Source organism: Schistocerca gregaria, chromosome 10, assembly GCF_023897955.1.
Source record: "Schistocerca gregaria isolate iqSchGreg1 chromosome 10, iqSchGreg1.2, whole genome shotgun sequence".
Classification (NCBI taxonomy): domain Eukaryota; kingdom Metazoa; phylum Arthropoda; class Insecta; order Orthoptera; family Acrididae; genus Schistocerca; species Schistocerca gregaria.
Window position 1 is genome coordinate 147,014,219 of NC_064929.1, and position 18,131 is coordinate 147,032,349.

Consider the following 18,131-nt stretch of genomic DNA (forward strand, 5'->3'; position numbering starts at 1 on the left):
TTCAGGAAGAAAGCGCAGGACTATAAGCGTCGTTTCGTCACTGTGGATGAAACATGACTATTCTCCTGAGACCGAAAAAACAATCTAAACAATGGGTCACCAAGGGAGAATCTGCACCAAAAAAGGCGAAGACCAGTCCTTCGGCCGTAAATGTTATGGGGACTGTCTTTTGGGATTCGCAAGGGATAATCCTCATCCACTATGTGCAAAAGGGTAAAACTATTACAGGTGCATATTAGTCATCGTTATTGGACCGTTTGAAAAAAAAGCCGAGGTGCAAGAAAAACGCCGGCGATTGGAGCGCAAAAGAGTCCTTTTCCATCACAATTCACCAGCACACACCTCAGTAGTCGTGGTCGGAAAACTAATGGAAATAGGATTCCAACTCGTTACACATCCTCCATTTTCTCCAGACTTGGCTCCCTCGGACTACAATTTGTTCTCCAATTTGAAGAAATGGCTGGCGGGACATAGATTTTATTCAAACAAGGTGGTGATTGCAGCAACTAATAGCTACTTTGCAGACTTGGACAATTCCTATTATTCGGAAGAGATCAACAAATTAGAACACCGTTGGACGAAGTGTACAAGTCTAAAAGGAGAGTTTGTCGAAAAATAAAAAATGGCTTACCCCGAAACACGTAGTAGTTTTCATTTTTGCACGGACTTTTCAAACGGCCCTCGTACTTACCATCCCCCATACAAATTTTGTATCTCTTCAGAAACTTGCAAAACATTCACACCTCCTATTTATCCCACAAATTAGACACCATACACGCAATCGCTTCAGCACTTATCTCTAATTACAATAATTTGCCAACTTGTAGCAACACGTCTTCCAAACCTCACAACTAAATACATTCCACATCTTATTCAAATTAAGCATTAATTACCCCAAGCCCCCTCAGAAACATTCATCCCCTACGTCAACAGAAAACTGCTTTGCCTTTCCATTTAAGACATCTCTTATTTACATCTACATCTACACCCATACTCCGCAAGCCACCTGACGGTGTGTGGTGGAGGGTACCCTGAGTACCTCTATCGGTTCTGCCTTCTATTCCAGTCTCACATTGTTTGTGGAAAGAAGGATTGTCGGTATGCTTCTGTGTGGGCTCTAATCTATCTGATTTTATTCTCGTGGTCTCTTCGCGAGATATACGTAGGAGGGAGCAATATACTGCTTAACTCTTCGGTGAAGGTATGTTCTCTAAACCTTAACAAAGGCCCGTATCGAGCTACGGAGCGTCTCTCCTGCAGAGTCTTCCACTGGAGTTTATCTATTATCTCCGTAACGCTTTCGCGATTACTAAATCATCCTGTAACGAAGCGCGCTGCTCTCCGTTGGATCTTCTCTATCTCTTCTATCAACCCTATCTGGTACGGATCCCACACTGTTGAGCAGTATTCAAGCAGTGGGCGAACTAGCGTACTGTAACCTACTTCCTTGGTTATCGAATTGCATTTCCTTAGGAGTCTTCCAATGAATCTCAGTCTGGCATCTGCTTTACCGACGATAAACTTTATATGATCATTCCATTTTAAATCACTCCTAATGCGTATTCCCAGATAATTTATGGAATTAACTGCTTCCAGTTGCTGACTTCCTATATTGTAGTTAAATGCTAAAGGATCTTTCTTTCTATGTATTCGCACCACATTACACTTGTCTACATTGAGATTCAATTCCCATTCCCTGCACCATGCGTCAATTCGCTGCAGATCCTCCTGCAATTCAGTACAATTTTTCATTGTTGCAACCTCTCGATACACCACAGCATCATCTGCAAAAAGCCTCAGTGAACTTCCGATGTCATCCACCCGGTCATTTATATATATTGTGAATAGCAACGGTCCTATGACACTACCCTGTGGCACACCTGAAATCACTCTTACTTCGGAAGACGTTTCTCCATTGAGAATGACATGCTGCGTTCTGTTATCTAGGAACTCCTCAATCCAATCACACAATTTGTCTGATAGTCCATATGCTCTTACTTTGTTCATTAAACGACTGTGAGGAACTGTATCGAACGCCTTGCGGAAGACAAGTAACACGGCATCTACCTGGGAACCCATGTCTATGGCCCTCTGAGTGTCGTGGACGAATAGCGCGAAACCCATGCTGATTCCTACAGAGTTGATTTCTAGTCTCCAGAAAAGTCATTATACTCTAACATAATACGTGTTCCAAAATTCTACAACTGATTGACGTTAGAGATATAGGTCTATAGTTCTGCACATCTGTTCGACGTGCCTTGTTGAAAAGGGGGATGACCTGTGCCCTTTTCCAATCCTTTGGAACGCTACGCTCTTCTAGAGACCTACGGTACACCGGTGCAAGAAGGGGGGCAAGTTCCTTCGCGTTCTCTGTGTAAAATCGAACTGTTATCCCATCAGGTCCCAGCGAATTTTAGTGAATTAGCAGTCTAGTTAAAGTTGATTAACTCTCTTCAGTAAATTGATTCCTTAGTATGGATTGGATGTGTGACTGCTGTGTACGGACGCAGGAGGAGCTGTCCACTGTTCGCGAACAGCTGAGCGTGTTGATGGCCGCGGTCAGCCGTCTTCAGGCTGCTGCCTCGGAGTGTAGCGGCAGTGGGGAGTCTGGTGCGTCGCAAGGTACACCCAAGGTGTTACATGCTTCACCCACTGTCCCTGCAGTCGAGACATCTTCGCGGGTACCGGGCGCGGTTGGGCCACCCTCTCCCCAAGGGGAGTGGCGGGTTCAGCAGCGTTCGCGGCTCACGAGGCGGAGGGTCAATGTGGAGGCTGGCCGTGTGGCATCGCCCGCTCTGCCTGTGAGTGGACATGTGGCCGCTCCTTCAGCAAGGTCCGAGCAGGCACACGGGGGGGAGGGGTTTATTAGTTATTGGGAGCTCCAACGTTAGGCGGGTGATGGAGCCCCTTAGGGAAATAGCGGAAAGATCGGGGAATGACATGGGCATGCAAAAACTGCCACAGCGTGTACAAAAATGCATCGACAGAAATGGAGATTATGTCGAAAACTAGCCAAATATTGAAGCTGTAAATTGATGTAAACCACTGTAGAAATAAACAGGTCTATGTACGTATATAAAAGTAGGAGACCTTACTTTTGGGATTAACCTCGTGATAGTAAGATGAATAATGTAACAAAAGAATTAATGCTAACAGATTTACAGAGCGAGCTTAAGAAAATGCTCTCTAAATGAATTGGCTTCACAAATTGTGGCCCGACTTACTGCACATTACAGCGTCTGTAAGTTGGCTAGTGAGAGTGTTGAAAGGTGATGTTTAAGAAGTTATCATACACGACAGTGAACGGACATCTCTGTTTCGGCCATCACTATTAGAAGTCAGCAGTTTAATTTTATCTTATGATGCACCTACCAGTAGCCTGGACCATGGCTCACTTTCATTTATTGGATAACTACCACTTTAAGTAAAAATTACGCGTTATTGGATGCTTGGATTACTTCTGTGTCCATCCTTTGCTCAGTTACTGTGCTTCAAAAAAGCGTTTGAAATTGTCAACAACTGATTTGTCTCTCAGATTTAATTCAATCTGTTATAGTCACACAAATCCCAATGAAAGGAAAAGGGATAGATCCGCTGAATTACAGAGCCATATCACAAATACCTGCAGCGCCGTCCGATGTCGTTTCTGAACACTGATTCCTATATTCCATTTCTTCCTCGAGACACCCTCTACAACTTCTCAGAGTTTGTCACAATATTTCTGGGGCACCTGACATACACCTTCCACATTATGTACCAATATTTGCTCGAGTATTGACAAGCACTTGCATGTGTCAGAGAATGCACAGCTACTCTTCCATCTACTAGAGTAGCTTTGTCTTTAGCTGAGAACATAGAGCATAGCCTACTGCGCGTGTTCTCACATCAAACAGGGAAACGTGGAAGTGCGATGTCGCTGCCTGTCTACAATTTGTGGCAACACTATAACTTTAATTACACGTATTCAGCTGTTTTTACATACGTTTGAACACGTTTTAGTAGTAATAACAGCCATAGTGCAGTTTTGTTGTTGCTACGGATGTGAAGAGAAGTACGTGAAAGCAGGGCCAGTTACTTTTAAGTGGTACGTACAAGAAGTCTCTAATGGTGAATATCATATTGACGTGAGGCGCTTTATGTTTCAAAATATCGAGACGCGGTATTATAATGTATTGTATGGTAGAGCAAGTTTCAGCGATTTTTTTTTTTTTTTTGCTCATGTGTTTATGAGAGAAATGCGAGATAAATTTGCAAGTGTGTATAAGCTGCCTACATATTCGTGCTATGTCCGTCTGCAGATAAAATTTATACGAGTCAGTGTGATTAATTTCCTCCAGTTTATTCAGGTGAATAGGTGGAATAGAAAACCTAAAAAATATGGTTGGCTGTCAAACAAAGCAGGTGGTGTTAATTGCTTATTTACAGCAAGAATTTCATTGCTACAAATGCGTTTTCCCCCTCCTTCCTGTGATGCACCTTGTCGCTGTGACGTAATTAATTAGAATAGAGATTCGACAACACGAATAAGTGCAATACAAAACCTAAAAAGGTATTCTTGGCTGTCACTTCTTTTCTCGCATCCGAAAAAAACGTAAGTAAAATGTAACTGAGCTATGATACTGTGGCGAAAAATAACAATACCCTTGTCCCTCACAGCTTTAAAACTATTTCAGTTGCAGGTATAAAATCGTTGAGATGTCTATAAAATGCATATACAAAGCTGCAGGATGCTATCTGTCTGTTCTGGCGAAGTACAAGGTGCATTCAAGTTCTAAGGCCTCCGAATTTTTTTCTCCGCACTGGAAAGAGATAGAAACATGCGCATTGTTTTAAAATGAGGCTGCGTTCATTGTCAATACGTCCCAGAGATGGCACCACCGTACGGCAGATGGAATATTACCGCCAGCGGCGAGAAAGAGAACTGTTTTAAATACTTAAAATGGCGACGTTTTCCTTACTTGAACAACGTGCAATCATTCGTTTTCTGATTTTGTGTGGTGTGAAACCAACTGAAATTCATCGACAGTTGAAGGAGACGTGTGGTGATGGAGTTATGGATGCGTTGAAAGTGCATTCGTGGGTGCGACAGTTTAATGAAGGCAGAACATCGTGTGACAACAAACCGAAACAACCTCGGGCTCGCAGCAGCCGGTCTGACGACATGATCGAGAAAGTGGAGAGAATTGTTTTGGGGGATCGCCGAATGACTGTTGAACAGATCGCCTCCAGAGTTGGCATTTCTGTGGATTCTGTGCACACAATCCTGCATGACGACCTGAAAATGCGAGAAGTGTCATCCAGGTGGGTGCCACGAATGCTGACGGACGACCACATGGCTGCCCGTGTGGCATGTTGCCAAGCAATGTTGACGCGCAACGACAGCATTAATGGGACTTTCTTTTCGTCGGTTGTGACAGTGGATGAGAGGTGGATGCCATTTTTCAATCCAGAAACAAAGCGCCAGTCAGCTCAATGTAAGCACACAGATTCACCGCCACCAAAAAAATTTCGGGTGCTGAAAAAATGATGGTGTCCATGTTCTGGGACAGCAAGGGCGTAATCCTTACCCATTGCGTTCCAAAGGGCACTACGGTAACAGGTGCATCCTACGAAAATGTTTTGAAGAACAAATTCCTTCCTTCACTGCAACAAAAACGTCCGGGAAGGGCTGTGCGTGTGCTATATCACCAAGACAACGCACCCGCACATCGGGCTAACGTTACGCAACAGTTTCTTCGTGATAACAACTTTGATGTGATTCCTCATGCTCCCTACTCACCTGACCTGGCTCCTAGTCACTTTTGACTTTTTCCAACAATGAAAGACACTCTCCGTGGCCGCACATTCATCAGCCGTGCTGCCATTGGCCCAGCGATTTTCCAGAGGTCAAAACAGACTCCTAAAGAAGCCTTTGCCGCTGCCATGGAATCATGGCGTCAGCGTTGTGAAAAATGTGTACGTCTGTAGGACGATTACGTCGAGACGTAACGCCAGTTTCATCGAGTTCGGGTGAGTAGTTAATTAGAAAAAAAATCGGAGGCCTTAGAACTTGAATGCACCTCGTAATAACATTCAAAATAAGCCAAACTCTATAAGGAATAACATCGCCGTCCCAATAACACGTGACTTGAGCAGCAGAAGAGGTTTCGGATAGCTTTCTTGTTCTGCGCATCCGAATGTTCAATCCGTATTTATACGCTATGGATAAGAACCACAAAAACACGTCTTGAGCAGGTCGCTCTAACAGATTATCCAGCCAATTGTATAGCATGACACGGAGGGTCAGTCAGAAAAGGTCCATGGCTTTTGGACAAAGACACGCCTGTTCTCTTCCCTGTTTCGAGGTGCCAGACTCAATAGTACGAACGCTTTGCCCTGTGATACTGAAGTGGGCACACTGAACTGGCGTCGTCCAGTACTAGGGTGGCATGGTTACTTACTTCAGCAGTCTTCGCTTAATTATATGGTGAGTGGTTTTTCAGATTTATTCACGCGAGGTACTTTGAAATCGCAACCTATGTGAGGATGGTAGTTCTTTGCCTGGTTTCACAATTTAGTTGTTGTTGTCTTCAGTCCTGAGACTGGTTTGATGCATCCCCTCCATGCTACTCTATCCTGTGCAAGCTTCTTCATCTCCCAGTACCTACTGCAACCTACATCCCTCTGAATCTGCTTGGTGTATTCATCTCTTGGTCTCCCTCTGCGATTTTTACCCCCCACGCTGCCCTCCAATACTAAATTGGTGATCCCTTGATGCCTCAGAACACGTCCTACCAACCGATCCCTTCTAGTCAAGTTGTGTCACAAACGTCTCCCCCAATCCTATTCAATACTTCCTCATTAGTTATGTGATCTACCCATCTAATCTTAAGCATTCTTCTGTAGCACCACATTTCGAAAGATTCTATTTTCTTCTTGTCCAAACTATTTATTGTCCATGTTTCACTTCATTAAATGGCTACACTCCATTAAAATACTTTCAGAAGCGAGTTCCTGACACTTAAATATATACTCGAAGTTAACAAATTTCTCTTCTTCAGAAACGTTTTCCTTGCCATTGCCAGTCTACATTTTATATCCTCTCTACCTCGACCATCATCAGTTATTTTGCTCCCCAAATAGCAAAACTCCTTTACTACTTTAAGTGTCTCATTTCCTAATCTAATTCCCTCAGCATCACCCGACTTAATCCGACTACATTCCATTATCCTTGTTTTGCTTTCGTTGATGTTCATCTTATACCCTCCTTTCAAGACACTGTCCCTTCCGTTCAACTGCTCTTCCAAGCCCTTTGCTGTCTCTGACAGAATTACGATGTCATCGGCGAACCTCAAAGTTTTTATTTCTTCTCCATGGATTTTAATTTTTAATTTAGTTTTAACTCATGGGAATCAATATCCATTTTCTGTTCAGTCATACGGGTCTGTAAGTTGTTTATCCAGTTGTTTTTCCTCTTATTAAATAATTTTACTGCCATTACAATAAATATAGCGTTATTTTTCTGCCCTTTTGTAAATATGGGGTAATGTAAGGTCACGAGTTCATTGAAGGGCAATTTTCCCAAAGGTAACATTTATTCACGCACGGTAGTTTGAATATGCAATCTATGTGAGGATGCTAGGTCTTTGCCTGGTTTCACAACTTAGTTGGAACTCATGGGAATCAATATCCATTTTCTGTTCAGTCATACAGGTCTGCAAGTTGTTTATCCAGTTGTTTTTCCTCTAATTTTACTGGCGATACAATAAATATAGTGTTAAAATGGTTCAAATGGCTCTGAGCACTATGGGACTTAACATCTTAGGTCATCAGTCCTCTAGAAGTTAGAACTACTTAAACCTAACTAACCTAAGGACATCACACACATCCATACCCGAGGCAGGGTTCGAACCTGCGACCGTAGCGGTCGCGCGGTTCCAGACTGAAGCTCCTAGAACCGCTCGGCCACAACGGCCGGCTCCCAGTACTTACTGCAACCTTCTGAATCTACTTTGTGTATTCTTCTCTTGGTCTCCATTTCGATTTTTACCCTCCACGCTGCCCTCCAATGCTAAATTTGTGATCCCTTGATGCCTCAGAACATGCCCTACCAACCGGTCCCTTCTTCTTGTCAAGTTGTGCCAAAAACTCCTCTTCTCCCCTTTTCTATTCAATACCTCCTCATTGTTACGTGATCTTACTACCTAATCTGCAGCATTCTTCTGTAGCACCTCTCTACATTATTTCGTGATTTATTCAGTTTTCTAATTTATACTCACTTTTTGATCACCCGGTATATTAATTTTTAATATCCACAAACTTGGCACACTGTATACTATTCTTTACCACGTAGGTTGCACCTGATGATGATGTCATCGAAACCGGTTGTGCACCAACGAAACGAGAATTTTACCAGCTGTCAGTGGAATTTTTGTTAACATCATGCACGGCTTCTCGTCCTGACCGAGCGAGGTGGCGCAGTGTTTAGCACACTGGACTCGCATTCGGGAGGACGACGGTTCAATCCCGTCTCCGGCCATCCTGATTTACATTTTCCGTGATTTCCCTAAATCGCTTCAGGCAAATTCCGGGATGGTTCCTTTGAAAGGGTACGGCCGATTTCCTTCCCAATCCTTCCCCAACCCGAGCTTGCGCTCCGTCTCTATTGACCTCGTTGTCGACGGTACGTTAAACATTAACCACCACGACCACCATCGTCTTCCTGAATATCTCGTACGCTGCAGCGCCGCCGCCCACCCCTGTGCTGGTGGGAGCCGCTCACTGACCTGCCGGGGGAGAGGTCGTCCTTGGAGGTGGGCGTGCGCAGGCTGTCGCTGGAGGAGGCGCGCAGACGCGCCAGCCCGCCCACGCCTACGCCCACGCCGCCCCCGGCGCCGCCCCCGCCGCCCCCGCCGGGGTCGTCGCCGCAGGGCGCGCGCTCCTGGTAGGGGTAGAAGCAGGCGTGCGCCTGGCCCACCCCCTCCTTCCGCAGCGCCCCTATCGGCCGCACCAGCACGCGACCGCACGCGAATCTGCAACACGACAAAGCGCCGGTCACCACACCGCCTTCACGTCACACCTCGCTGGCAGACACCACCACTACGTTGCTTGCCACTTGCTGAGGAAGACTGCAGCCGAACACCCGACCAGTGATGCACTACTGGCCATTAAAATTGCTATATCAAGAAGAAATGCAGATGATAAACCGGTATTCATTGGACAAATATAACATACTAGCACTGACATACGATTACGTTTTCACGCAATTTGGGTGCATAGATCCTGAGAAATCAGTACCCAGAACAACCACCTCTGGCCGCAATGACGGCCTTGATACGCCTGGGCATTGAGTCAGAGATTGGATGGCGTGTACACGTACAGCTGCCCATGCAGCTTCAACACGATAGCACAGTTCAGCAAGAGTGGTGACTGGCGTATTGTGACGAGCCAGTTGCTCGGCCACCGATGACCAGACGTTTTCAGTTGGTGAGAGATCTGGAGAATGTGCTGGCCAGGGCAGCAGTCGAAGATTTTCTGTATCCAGAAAGGCCCTTACAGGACCTGCAACATGCTGTAGTGCATTATCCTGCTGAAATGTAGGGATCGAATGAAGGGTAGTGCCAAGGTCGTAACACATCTGAAATGTAACGTAAACTGTTAAAAGTGCCATCAATGGGAACAAGAGGTGACCGAGACGTGTAACCAGTGGCACCCCATACGATCGCGCCGGGTGATACGCCAGTATGGCGGTGATGAATGCACGCTTCCAATGTGCGTTCACCGCGATGTCGCCAAACACGGATGCGACCATCATGTGCTGTAAACAGAACATGGATTCATCCGAAAAATGATGTTTCGCCATTCGTGCCATCAATGGGAACAAGAGGTGACCGAGACGTGTAACCAGTGGCACCCCATACGATCGCGCCGGGTGATACGCCAGTATGGCGGTGATGAATGCACGCTTCCAATGTGCGTTCACCGCGATGTCGCCAAACACGGATGCGACCATCATGTGCTGTAAACAGAACATGGATTCATCCGAAAAATGATGTTTCGCCATTCGTGCACCTAGTTTCGTCATCGAGTACACCATCGCAGGTGCTCCTGTCTGTGATGCAGTGTCAAGGGTAACGGCAGCCATGGTATCCGATATGCAAACATCGTCGAACTGTTCGTCTAGATGGTTGTTCTCTTGCAAACGCCCCCATCTGTTGACTCAGGGATCGAGACGTGGCTGCACGATCCGTTACAGCCATGCGGATAAGATGTCTGTCATCTGGACTGCTAGTGATACGAGGCTCTTAGGTTTCACCACGGCGTTCTGTATTACCCTCTGAACCCACCGATTCCACATTCTGCTAACAGTCATTGGATCTCGACCAACGCGAGCAGCAATCTCGCGATACGATAAACCTCAATCGCGATAGGCTACAATCCGACGTTTATCAAAGTCGGAAACGTGATGGTAAGCGTTTCTCCTCCTTACGCGAGACCTCACAACAACGTTTCACCAGGCAACGCCGGTCAACAGCTGTTTGTGTATGAGAAATCGGTTGGAAACTTTTCTCATGACAGCACGTTGTAGGTGTCGCCACCGGCGCCAACCTTGTGTGAATGCTCTGAAAAGCTAATCATTTGCATATCACAGCATCTTCTTCCTGTCGGCACCGTAACCTTATGAGGTTGTTTCGAACGAGACGGGTCTGTATTATTAAATGTGTAGCGATACTGCTATCGCGGTTCCTTGACAATAAATTGCCTGAAAAAATGGAACTCCCTTGACGTCAACATCATTTTACAAGATACTGCAGTGAATGCCTTTCGAAGGAATAGGCACTGCTGCGATTACAGTTGTTATGAAATGCATGAAACGTATTTGCACTTGCCGATATGGACAACCTTCATCTGCATAATGGAATGAGGACATTGATATTTTATGTAGATCATTTTACAGACAAGCGATGTGACAGGTAATCCATCATTGTAGGCGTATAGCATAACAAATTCAGTCGTGTTGCGGTAAAGCCTGTCCAAACAGACGCATTAATACGCAGCACCCCTCCCTGTGGCGGCAACACACGCGTGTGTTCTCTCATTCAAACGATCACAAAAGTGTGATTCTTGTAGTTTTGCCGGCGTACTGAATATTCTATGAGGTTTCGGAATCGCAGACTATTCATGTTGACTTCTTGCTTCAATGTTTCGGCTGGTAGCCGTCCAGCCATCTTCAGGTGAGTCTCCGTCACCGTAGACTAGCAGTCTACTGTGGCGGACACTCGCCTGAACTGTTGTCACTGAGTCGCGGAGAAGCCTACGCAACACAGGAGCCCTACCACCTCGGCTGTATGGGTGATTACCTACGATCCATAACAACAACACTCCACTAAGATCGATTGTTAGCGCCCCTGGCTCAGCAACGTATGACAAAACACTTGGCCCCTTTGCTCCAACCACAAGACGGGAAGAACGACACATACATAAAGGGCTCAGGACACTTCATTGGGAAGCTGAAGAAACTAAAACTTACACCACACGACATCCTGGTCAGCTTTGATGTTGTGTCTTTGTTTACGAAAGTGCCACTCCGTGACGCTCTGGAGCACATCGGTTCCATTTTCCAGCAAGACATCACGAAGCTCTTCCATGCTTGCCTCACCACGAGTTATTTCACGTGGAATGGCAATTTCTACGAAAAGCCGGACGGCGTTGCCATGGGTAGTCCTCTTAGTCCAGTGGTGGCCAACTTCTTCATGGAAAATTTCGAAGAACAGGCACTGGACTCAGCGACTTGTAAACCTGAGGAGTGGTACAGGTACGTCGATGATACTTTCGTTGTGTGGAGCCACACATCTCGGTCTCTTCCTAACACACTTCAACAGCTACAAGACCAACATAGAATTTACCATAGAAGCGGGAGGGTGAGTCAAATGAAAACCTTAAATTTGTAATAACAAATTTAAAATTTCGCGCCGTTATCCTCTAAGTTGGTAAGCGTGCTACAAACAGCGTGCAGAATGGCCTGTAGGTGGCAGCATAGTGCAGATGCACACATACCGTCGCAGTATCAGTATAAAGATGGCCGCCGTACTTGCGACTTGCACCAGGAAAGAACAGCGATCTGTTATTCGGTTTCTGCGTAGTGAAGGTGTGAAACCTACTGAAATTAATCGATAAATGAGGGTTCAGTATGGTAATGCATGTCTGTCACAGCATCAAGTCTACGAATGGAGCAAGAAGTTCGCAAAAGGTGTGACTTCAAGGGAAGATGCTCCTCGTCCAGTTGTGACTCTACCGAACATTGCAGCAGTTGAAGTCATAGTGAAGGAAAATCGGTGAGTGACACTGAATGACATTGCAGCATGTTTACAGATTAGTCATGGGTCAGCACACCACATTGTTCATGATGTGCTCCAGTTTCACAAAGTGTGTGCAAGATGGGTGCCACGGCAGCTAACTCCTGAAATGAGAGAACGACGTGTTGATGGTTGTGAAGAACTTCTTCGGCACTTTGAACGAGAAGGTGATGGCTTCCATGCAAGAATAGTTACTGGGGACGAAACCTGGGTTCACTTCAACCAACCGGAAACGAAGAAAGCGAGCAAGGAATGGCGCCATTCCTCATCACCAAAACCAAAGAAGTTTCGAACACAACCATCAGCAGGGAAGGTTATACTGACTCTTTTGGGACGAAAAAGGCGTCATTTTGGAGCATTATATGCCTAGAGGGACCACTGTCACCAGTGCATCATACACAGATCTCCTAAAAAATCATCTGCGGCCTGCAATCAAATGAAAGCGACGTGGATTGCTGTCAGCAGGTGTCCTTTTGCAACATGACAATGCAAGGCCCCACACTGCCCGTACAACAATTGAAACAATCACAGACCTGCATTTTGAGTGTCTTCCTTATCCACCATACTCAGCAGGCGTTGCCCCAAGTGATTTCCATATGTTTGGACCACTCAAAGAGGCAATGGGAGGAAAGAAGTTCCGTTCTGATGAAGAGGTACGCCACGCGGTGCATGAGTGGTTGCTCGGACTACCAAAAGAATTTTTTTCGAAAGGAATTTATGCACTTTGTAAGCGCTGGATGACTTGCATTGACTGTGGGGGAGATTATGTTGAAAAGTGATACACCTTTGTACCACTTCTGTACAATAAATAATATTTAAAAAAAGTATTTAACGTTTTCATTTGACTCACCCTCATAGAAAAGGACAAAAAAAACTACCATTTCTAGATCTGCTGGTTACAAGGGACGGCGAAAATTTGGTATATAGCGAAAACCGACACACACGGACCGATACCTGCACAAACTATCAAACAACCACCCGAGCCATCAAAGAGGCACCATGAATACGCTCGTAACGCGAGCAGGAAGAAAATGTGAGCCGCAGCACCTCAAACGCGAAATATAACAAATGGAAAGTCTTCTGACGACGAATGGGTACTCCAAAAATTATATTTGAAGCCTAACAGAGCCAAACACTCGGCAAAGTAAGGGATCAGGAAAAGAAATGCAATTTTGTCATATGTTGACATAATGGAGACCGTGGCTGTTGTTTGAAGACAAATGTTGATGGTGTTAGGACAGCAACCAGCCACAAGTTTATTTTCAGTTCCTTTGAATAAAGGATACCGATACCGGTTTCGAATCGTTGCGATTCATCCTCAGACGGTTTACACGCTTTCTTTATGACATGTGGTGTGTTTTTACAGATTAATTGTCCTAAAATATAAATAATATATAATTATAAACACGCTACACACAGATGGCTGCGTTACAGATTTTCGTTGCACGTGACTTACGTGAAACGTCGGTTTCGAGTGTTTGTTTTCATAACATTCGTCCAACAGATGTAAACGCATTCCCACTGCATCCTCGTTCTTGCAGCGACAAATCTAAAGTGTTCAGTGAGAACTATTTACGTGTGTAACAACGAGGATGCAGTGGGAATGCATTTACATCTGTTGGACGAATGTTATGAAAACAAACACTCGAAACCGACGTTTCACGTAAGTCACATGCAACGAAAATCTGTAACGCAGCCATCTGTGTGTGGCGTGTTTATAATTATGTATTATTTATATTTTAGGACAATTAATCTGTAAAAACACACCAGATGTCAAAAAGAAAGCGTGTAAACCGTCTGAGGATGAATCGCAAAGATTCGAAACCTGTAACGGTATCCTTTGAATAAAGGAACTGAAAATAAATTTGTGGCTGGTTGCTGTCCTAATACCATCAAGAAAAAGAAATGTCGGGTACTGCCTTTCTGCCATACGTTCCCAGAGAGTCTGACAGAATCGGCCGTATATTGCGTAAAGAACATTTGCAAACCGACAAGGAAGATCAAAGTGTCTTAGATTGGCAAAGGATAAAAGGGACGCACTTGCAATGTCGGGAATATACCGTATACCATGCACATTTGGAAAAGTTTACGTCGGAATGACTGGGCGATCAATCAACACCAGCATCAAAGAAAATAAGCGACATTCAGATTGGGACAGGTGGAGAAATCGGCCGTGGCAGAGCACGCACTGAGTGAGACCGACCACGTAATAAAATTCGCCGACACGGAAGTCCTGGCTGTAGAAAAGCAATATCACACGCGATTGTTGAGCGAAGCTGTGGAAATACACTCCTGGAAATTGAAATAAGAACACCGTGAATTCATTGTCCCAGGAAGGGGAAACTTTATTGACACATTCCTGGGGTCAGATACATCACATGATCACACTGACAGAACCACAGGCACATAGACACAGGCAACAGAGCATGCACAATGTCGGCACTAGTACAGTGTATATCCACCTTTCGCAGCAATGCAGGTTGCTATTCTCCCATGGAGACGATCGTATTGATGCTGGATGTACTCCTGTGGAACGGCTTGCCATGCCATTTTCCACCTGGCGCCTCAGTTGGACCAGCGTTCGTGCTGGACGTGCAGACCGCGTGAGACGACGCTTCATCCAGTCCCAAACATGCTCAATGGGGGACAGATCCGGAGATCTTGCTGGCCAGGGTAGTTGACTTACACCTTCTAGAGCACGTTGGGTGGCACGGGATACATGCGGACGTGCATTGTCCTGTTGGAACAGCAAGTTCCCTTGCCGGTCTAGGAATGGTAGAACGATGGGTTCGATGACGGTTTGTATGTACCGTGCACTATTCAGTGTCCTCTCGACGATCACCAGAGGTGTACGGCCAGTGTAGGAGATCGCTCCCCACACCATGATGCCGGGTGTTGGCCCTGTGTGCCTCGGTCGTATGCAGTCCTGATTGTGGCGCTCACCTGCACGGCGCCAAACACGCATACGACCATCATTGGCACCAAGGCAGAAGCGACTCTCATCGCTGAAGACGACACGTCTCCATTCGTCCCTCCATTCACGCCTGTCGCGACACCACTGGAGGTGGGCTGCACGATGTTGGGGCGTGAGCGGAAGACGGCCTAACGGTGTGCGGGACCGTAGCCCAGCTTCATGGAGATGGTTGCGAATGGTCCTCGCCGATAGCCCAGGAGCAACAGTGTCCCTAATTTGCTGGGAAGTGGCGGTGCGGTCCCCTACGGCACTGCGTAGGATCCTACGGTCTTGGCGTGCATCCGTGCGTCGCTGCGGTCCGGTCCCAGGTCGACGGGCACGTGCACCTTCCGCCGACCACTGGCGACAACATCGATGTACTGTGCAGACCTCACGCCCCACGTGTTGAGCAATTCGGCGGTACGTCCACCCGGCCTCCCGCATGCCCACTATACGCCCTCGCTCAAAGTCCGTCAACTGCACATACGGTTCACGTCCACGCTGTCGCGGCATGCTACCAGTGTTAAAGACTGCGATGGAGCTCCGTATGCCACGGCAAACTGGCTGATACTGACGGTGGCGGTGCACAAATGCTGCGCATCTAGCGCCATTGGACGGCCAACACCGCGGTTCCTGGTGTGTCCGCTGTGCCGTGCGTGTGATCATTGCTTGTACAGCCCTCTCGCAGTGTCCGGAGCAAGTATGGTGGGTCTGACACACCGGTGTCAATGTGTTCTTTTTTCCATTTCCAGGAGTGTACAAAACCACGGGAACAGATTCAGTAAGAAAGAGGAAAGCCTTAAGGTAAACGGATCCTGGCTTCCCGTACTGCAGCCAACGACCGTCGCAGGTAGCAAGAGGAGAACGGCACCGGAAATGACCGCGGAGAAGCCCTCGGACGTTGTCGCGCCAGGTACATACAGTCTGCGGCCGCGAGCTCGGCTCCAGTTCACCACCGGCAATGGAGGGTGGAGCTTTGACAATGCCAGCCACTCGTGCTGGCGAAACGTCAGTAAAATCATCAGACAAACGTCGGCCAAAGAACCAGAGACGGAAACAAATCTACATCTACATCTACATACATGCTCCGCAATCCACCATACGGTGTGAGGCGGAGGGTACCTCGTACCACAACTAGCATCTTCTCTCCCTGTTCCACTCCCAAACAGAACGAGGGAAAAATGACTGCCTATATGCCTCTGTACGAGCCTTAATCTCTCTTATCTTTGTGGTCTTTCCGCGAAATGTAAGTTGGCGGCAGTAAAATTGTACTGCAGTCAGCCTCAAATGCTGGTTCTCTAAATTTCCTCAGTAGCGATTCACGAAAAGAACGCCTCCTTTCCTCCAGAGACTCCCACCCGAGTTCCTGTTGCATTTCCGTAACACTCGCGTGATGATCAAACCTACCAGTAACAAATCTAGCAGCCCGCCTCTGAATTGCTTCTATGTTCTCCCTCAATACGACCTGAAACGGATCCCAAACGCTCGAGCAGTACTCAAGAATAGGTCGTATTAGTGTTTTATAAGCGGTCTCCTTTACAGATGAACCACATCTTCCCAAAATTCTACCAATGAACCGAAGACGACTATCCACCTTCCCCACAACTGCCATTACATGCTTGTCCCACTTCATATCGCTCTGCAATGTTACGCCCAAATATTTAATCGACGTGACTGTGTCAACCGTTACACTACTAATGGAATATTCAAACATTACGGGATTATTTTTCCTATTCATCTGCATTAATTTACGTTTATCTATATTTAGAGTTAGCTGCCATTCTATACACCAATCACAAATCCTGTCCAAGTCATCTTGTATCCTCCTACAGTCACTCAGCGACGACACCTTCCCGTACACCACAGCATCATCAGGAAACAGTCGCACATTGGTAGCCACCCTATACAAAAGATCATTCATGTAGACAGAAAACAACAGCGGATCTACGACACTTCCCTGGGGCACTCCATGTGATACCCTCACCTCCGATGAACACTCACCATCGAGGACGACGTACTGGGTTCTATTACTTAAGAAGTCTTCGAACCATTCAAACATTTGGGAAGCAATCCCATATGCTCGTACCTTAGTTAGGAGTCTGGAAATAAGCAAAACTATAAAACTGTATCTTGTATCAGGCGGAATTGGTCTCCAAGAAAACTTTTGTTTATTGTCTGGTGTTGAGATGAAAAAACGAAGTGGGGGGGGGGGGGGGGGGAGGAAAAGGTTGACGACAGTATTGTAGGTCATGAGAACCCAGGAGGAAAATGGCTTGGACGGTATTAATATAGAACTGATTAAACTTGGTGCACAAGTTGAACACAAACCTCTGTTACACTTTTAAAGTATACAGGGTGGTGCATTGACCGTGATCGGGCCAAATATCTCACGAAATAAGCGTCAAACGAAAAAACTACAAAGAACGAAACTTGTCTAGCTTGAAGTAGGAAGCCAGATGGCGCTATGGTTGGCCGGCTAGATGACGCTGCCATAGGTCAAGCGGTTATCAAATGCATTTTTACAAAATAGGAACCCACATTTTTATCACAAACTCGTGTAGTACGTAAAGAAATATGAATGTTTTAGTTGGACCACGTTTTTCGCTTTGTGATAGATTGCGCTATAATAGTCACAAACATATGGCTCACAAGTTTAGACGAACAATTGGTAACAGATAGGTCTTTTAAATTAAAATACAAAACGTAGGTACGTTCGAACATTTTATTTCGGTTGTTCCAATGTGATACATGTACCTTTGCGAACTTACCATTTCTCACAGCGTGATTACCTGTAAATACCACAGTAATCCAATAAATGCTCAAAATTATGTTCGTCAACCTCA

General features: G+C 46.0%; 1 protein-coding gene across 3 annotated transcripts in view; it reads right to left on the bottom strand.

The window, feature by feature from the left end:
* The window catches only part of LOC126293524 (acetylcholine receptor subunit alpha-like), a 597,900-nt gene that overhangs the window by 26,581 nt on the left and 553,188 nt on the right, over nucleotides 1-18,131 (bottom strand). For 2 of the 3 annotated variants that reach the window (XM_049986782.1, XM_049986783.1), the window contains exon 9: nucleotides 8,766-9,011. The exons of the other annotated variant lie outside the window; for it this stretch is intronic. In XM_049986782.1, the coding sequence (XP_049842739.1) occupies nucleotides 8,766-9,011 (246 nt within the window). The remainder of the gene's footprint in view (nucleotides 1-8,765; nucleotides 9,012-18,131) is intronic. 3 annotated transcript variants of the gene reach the window in all.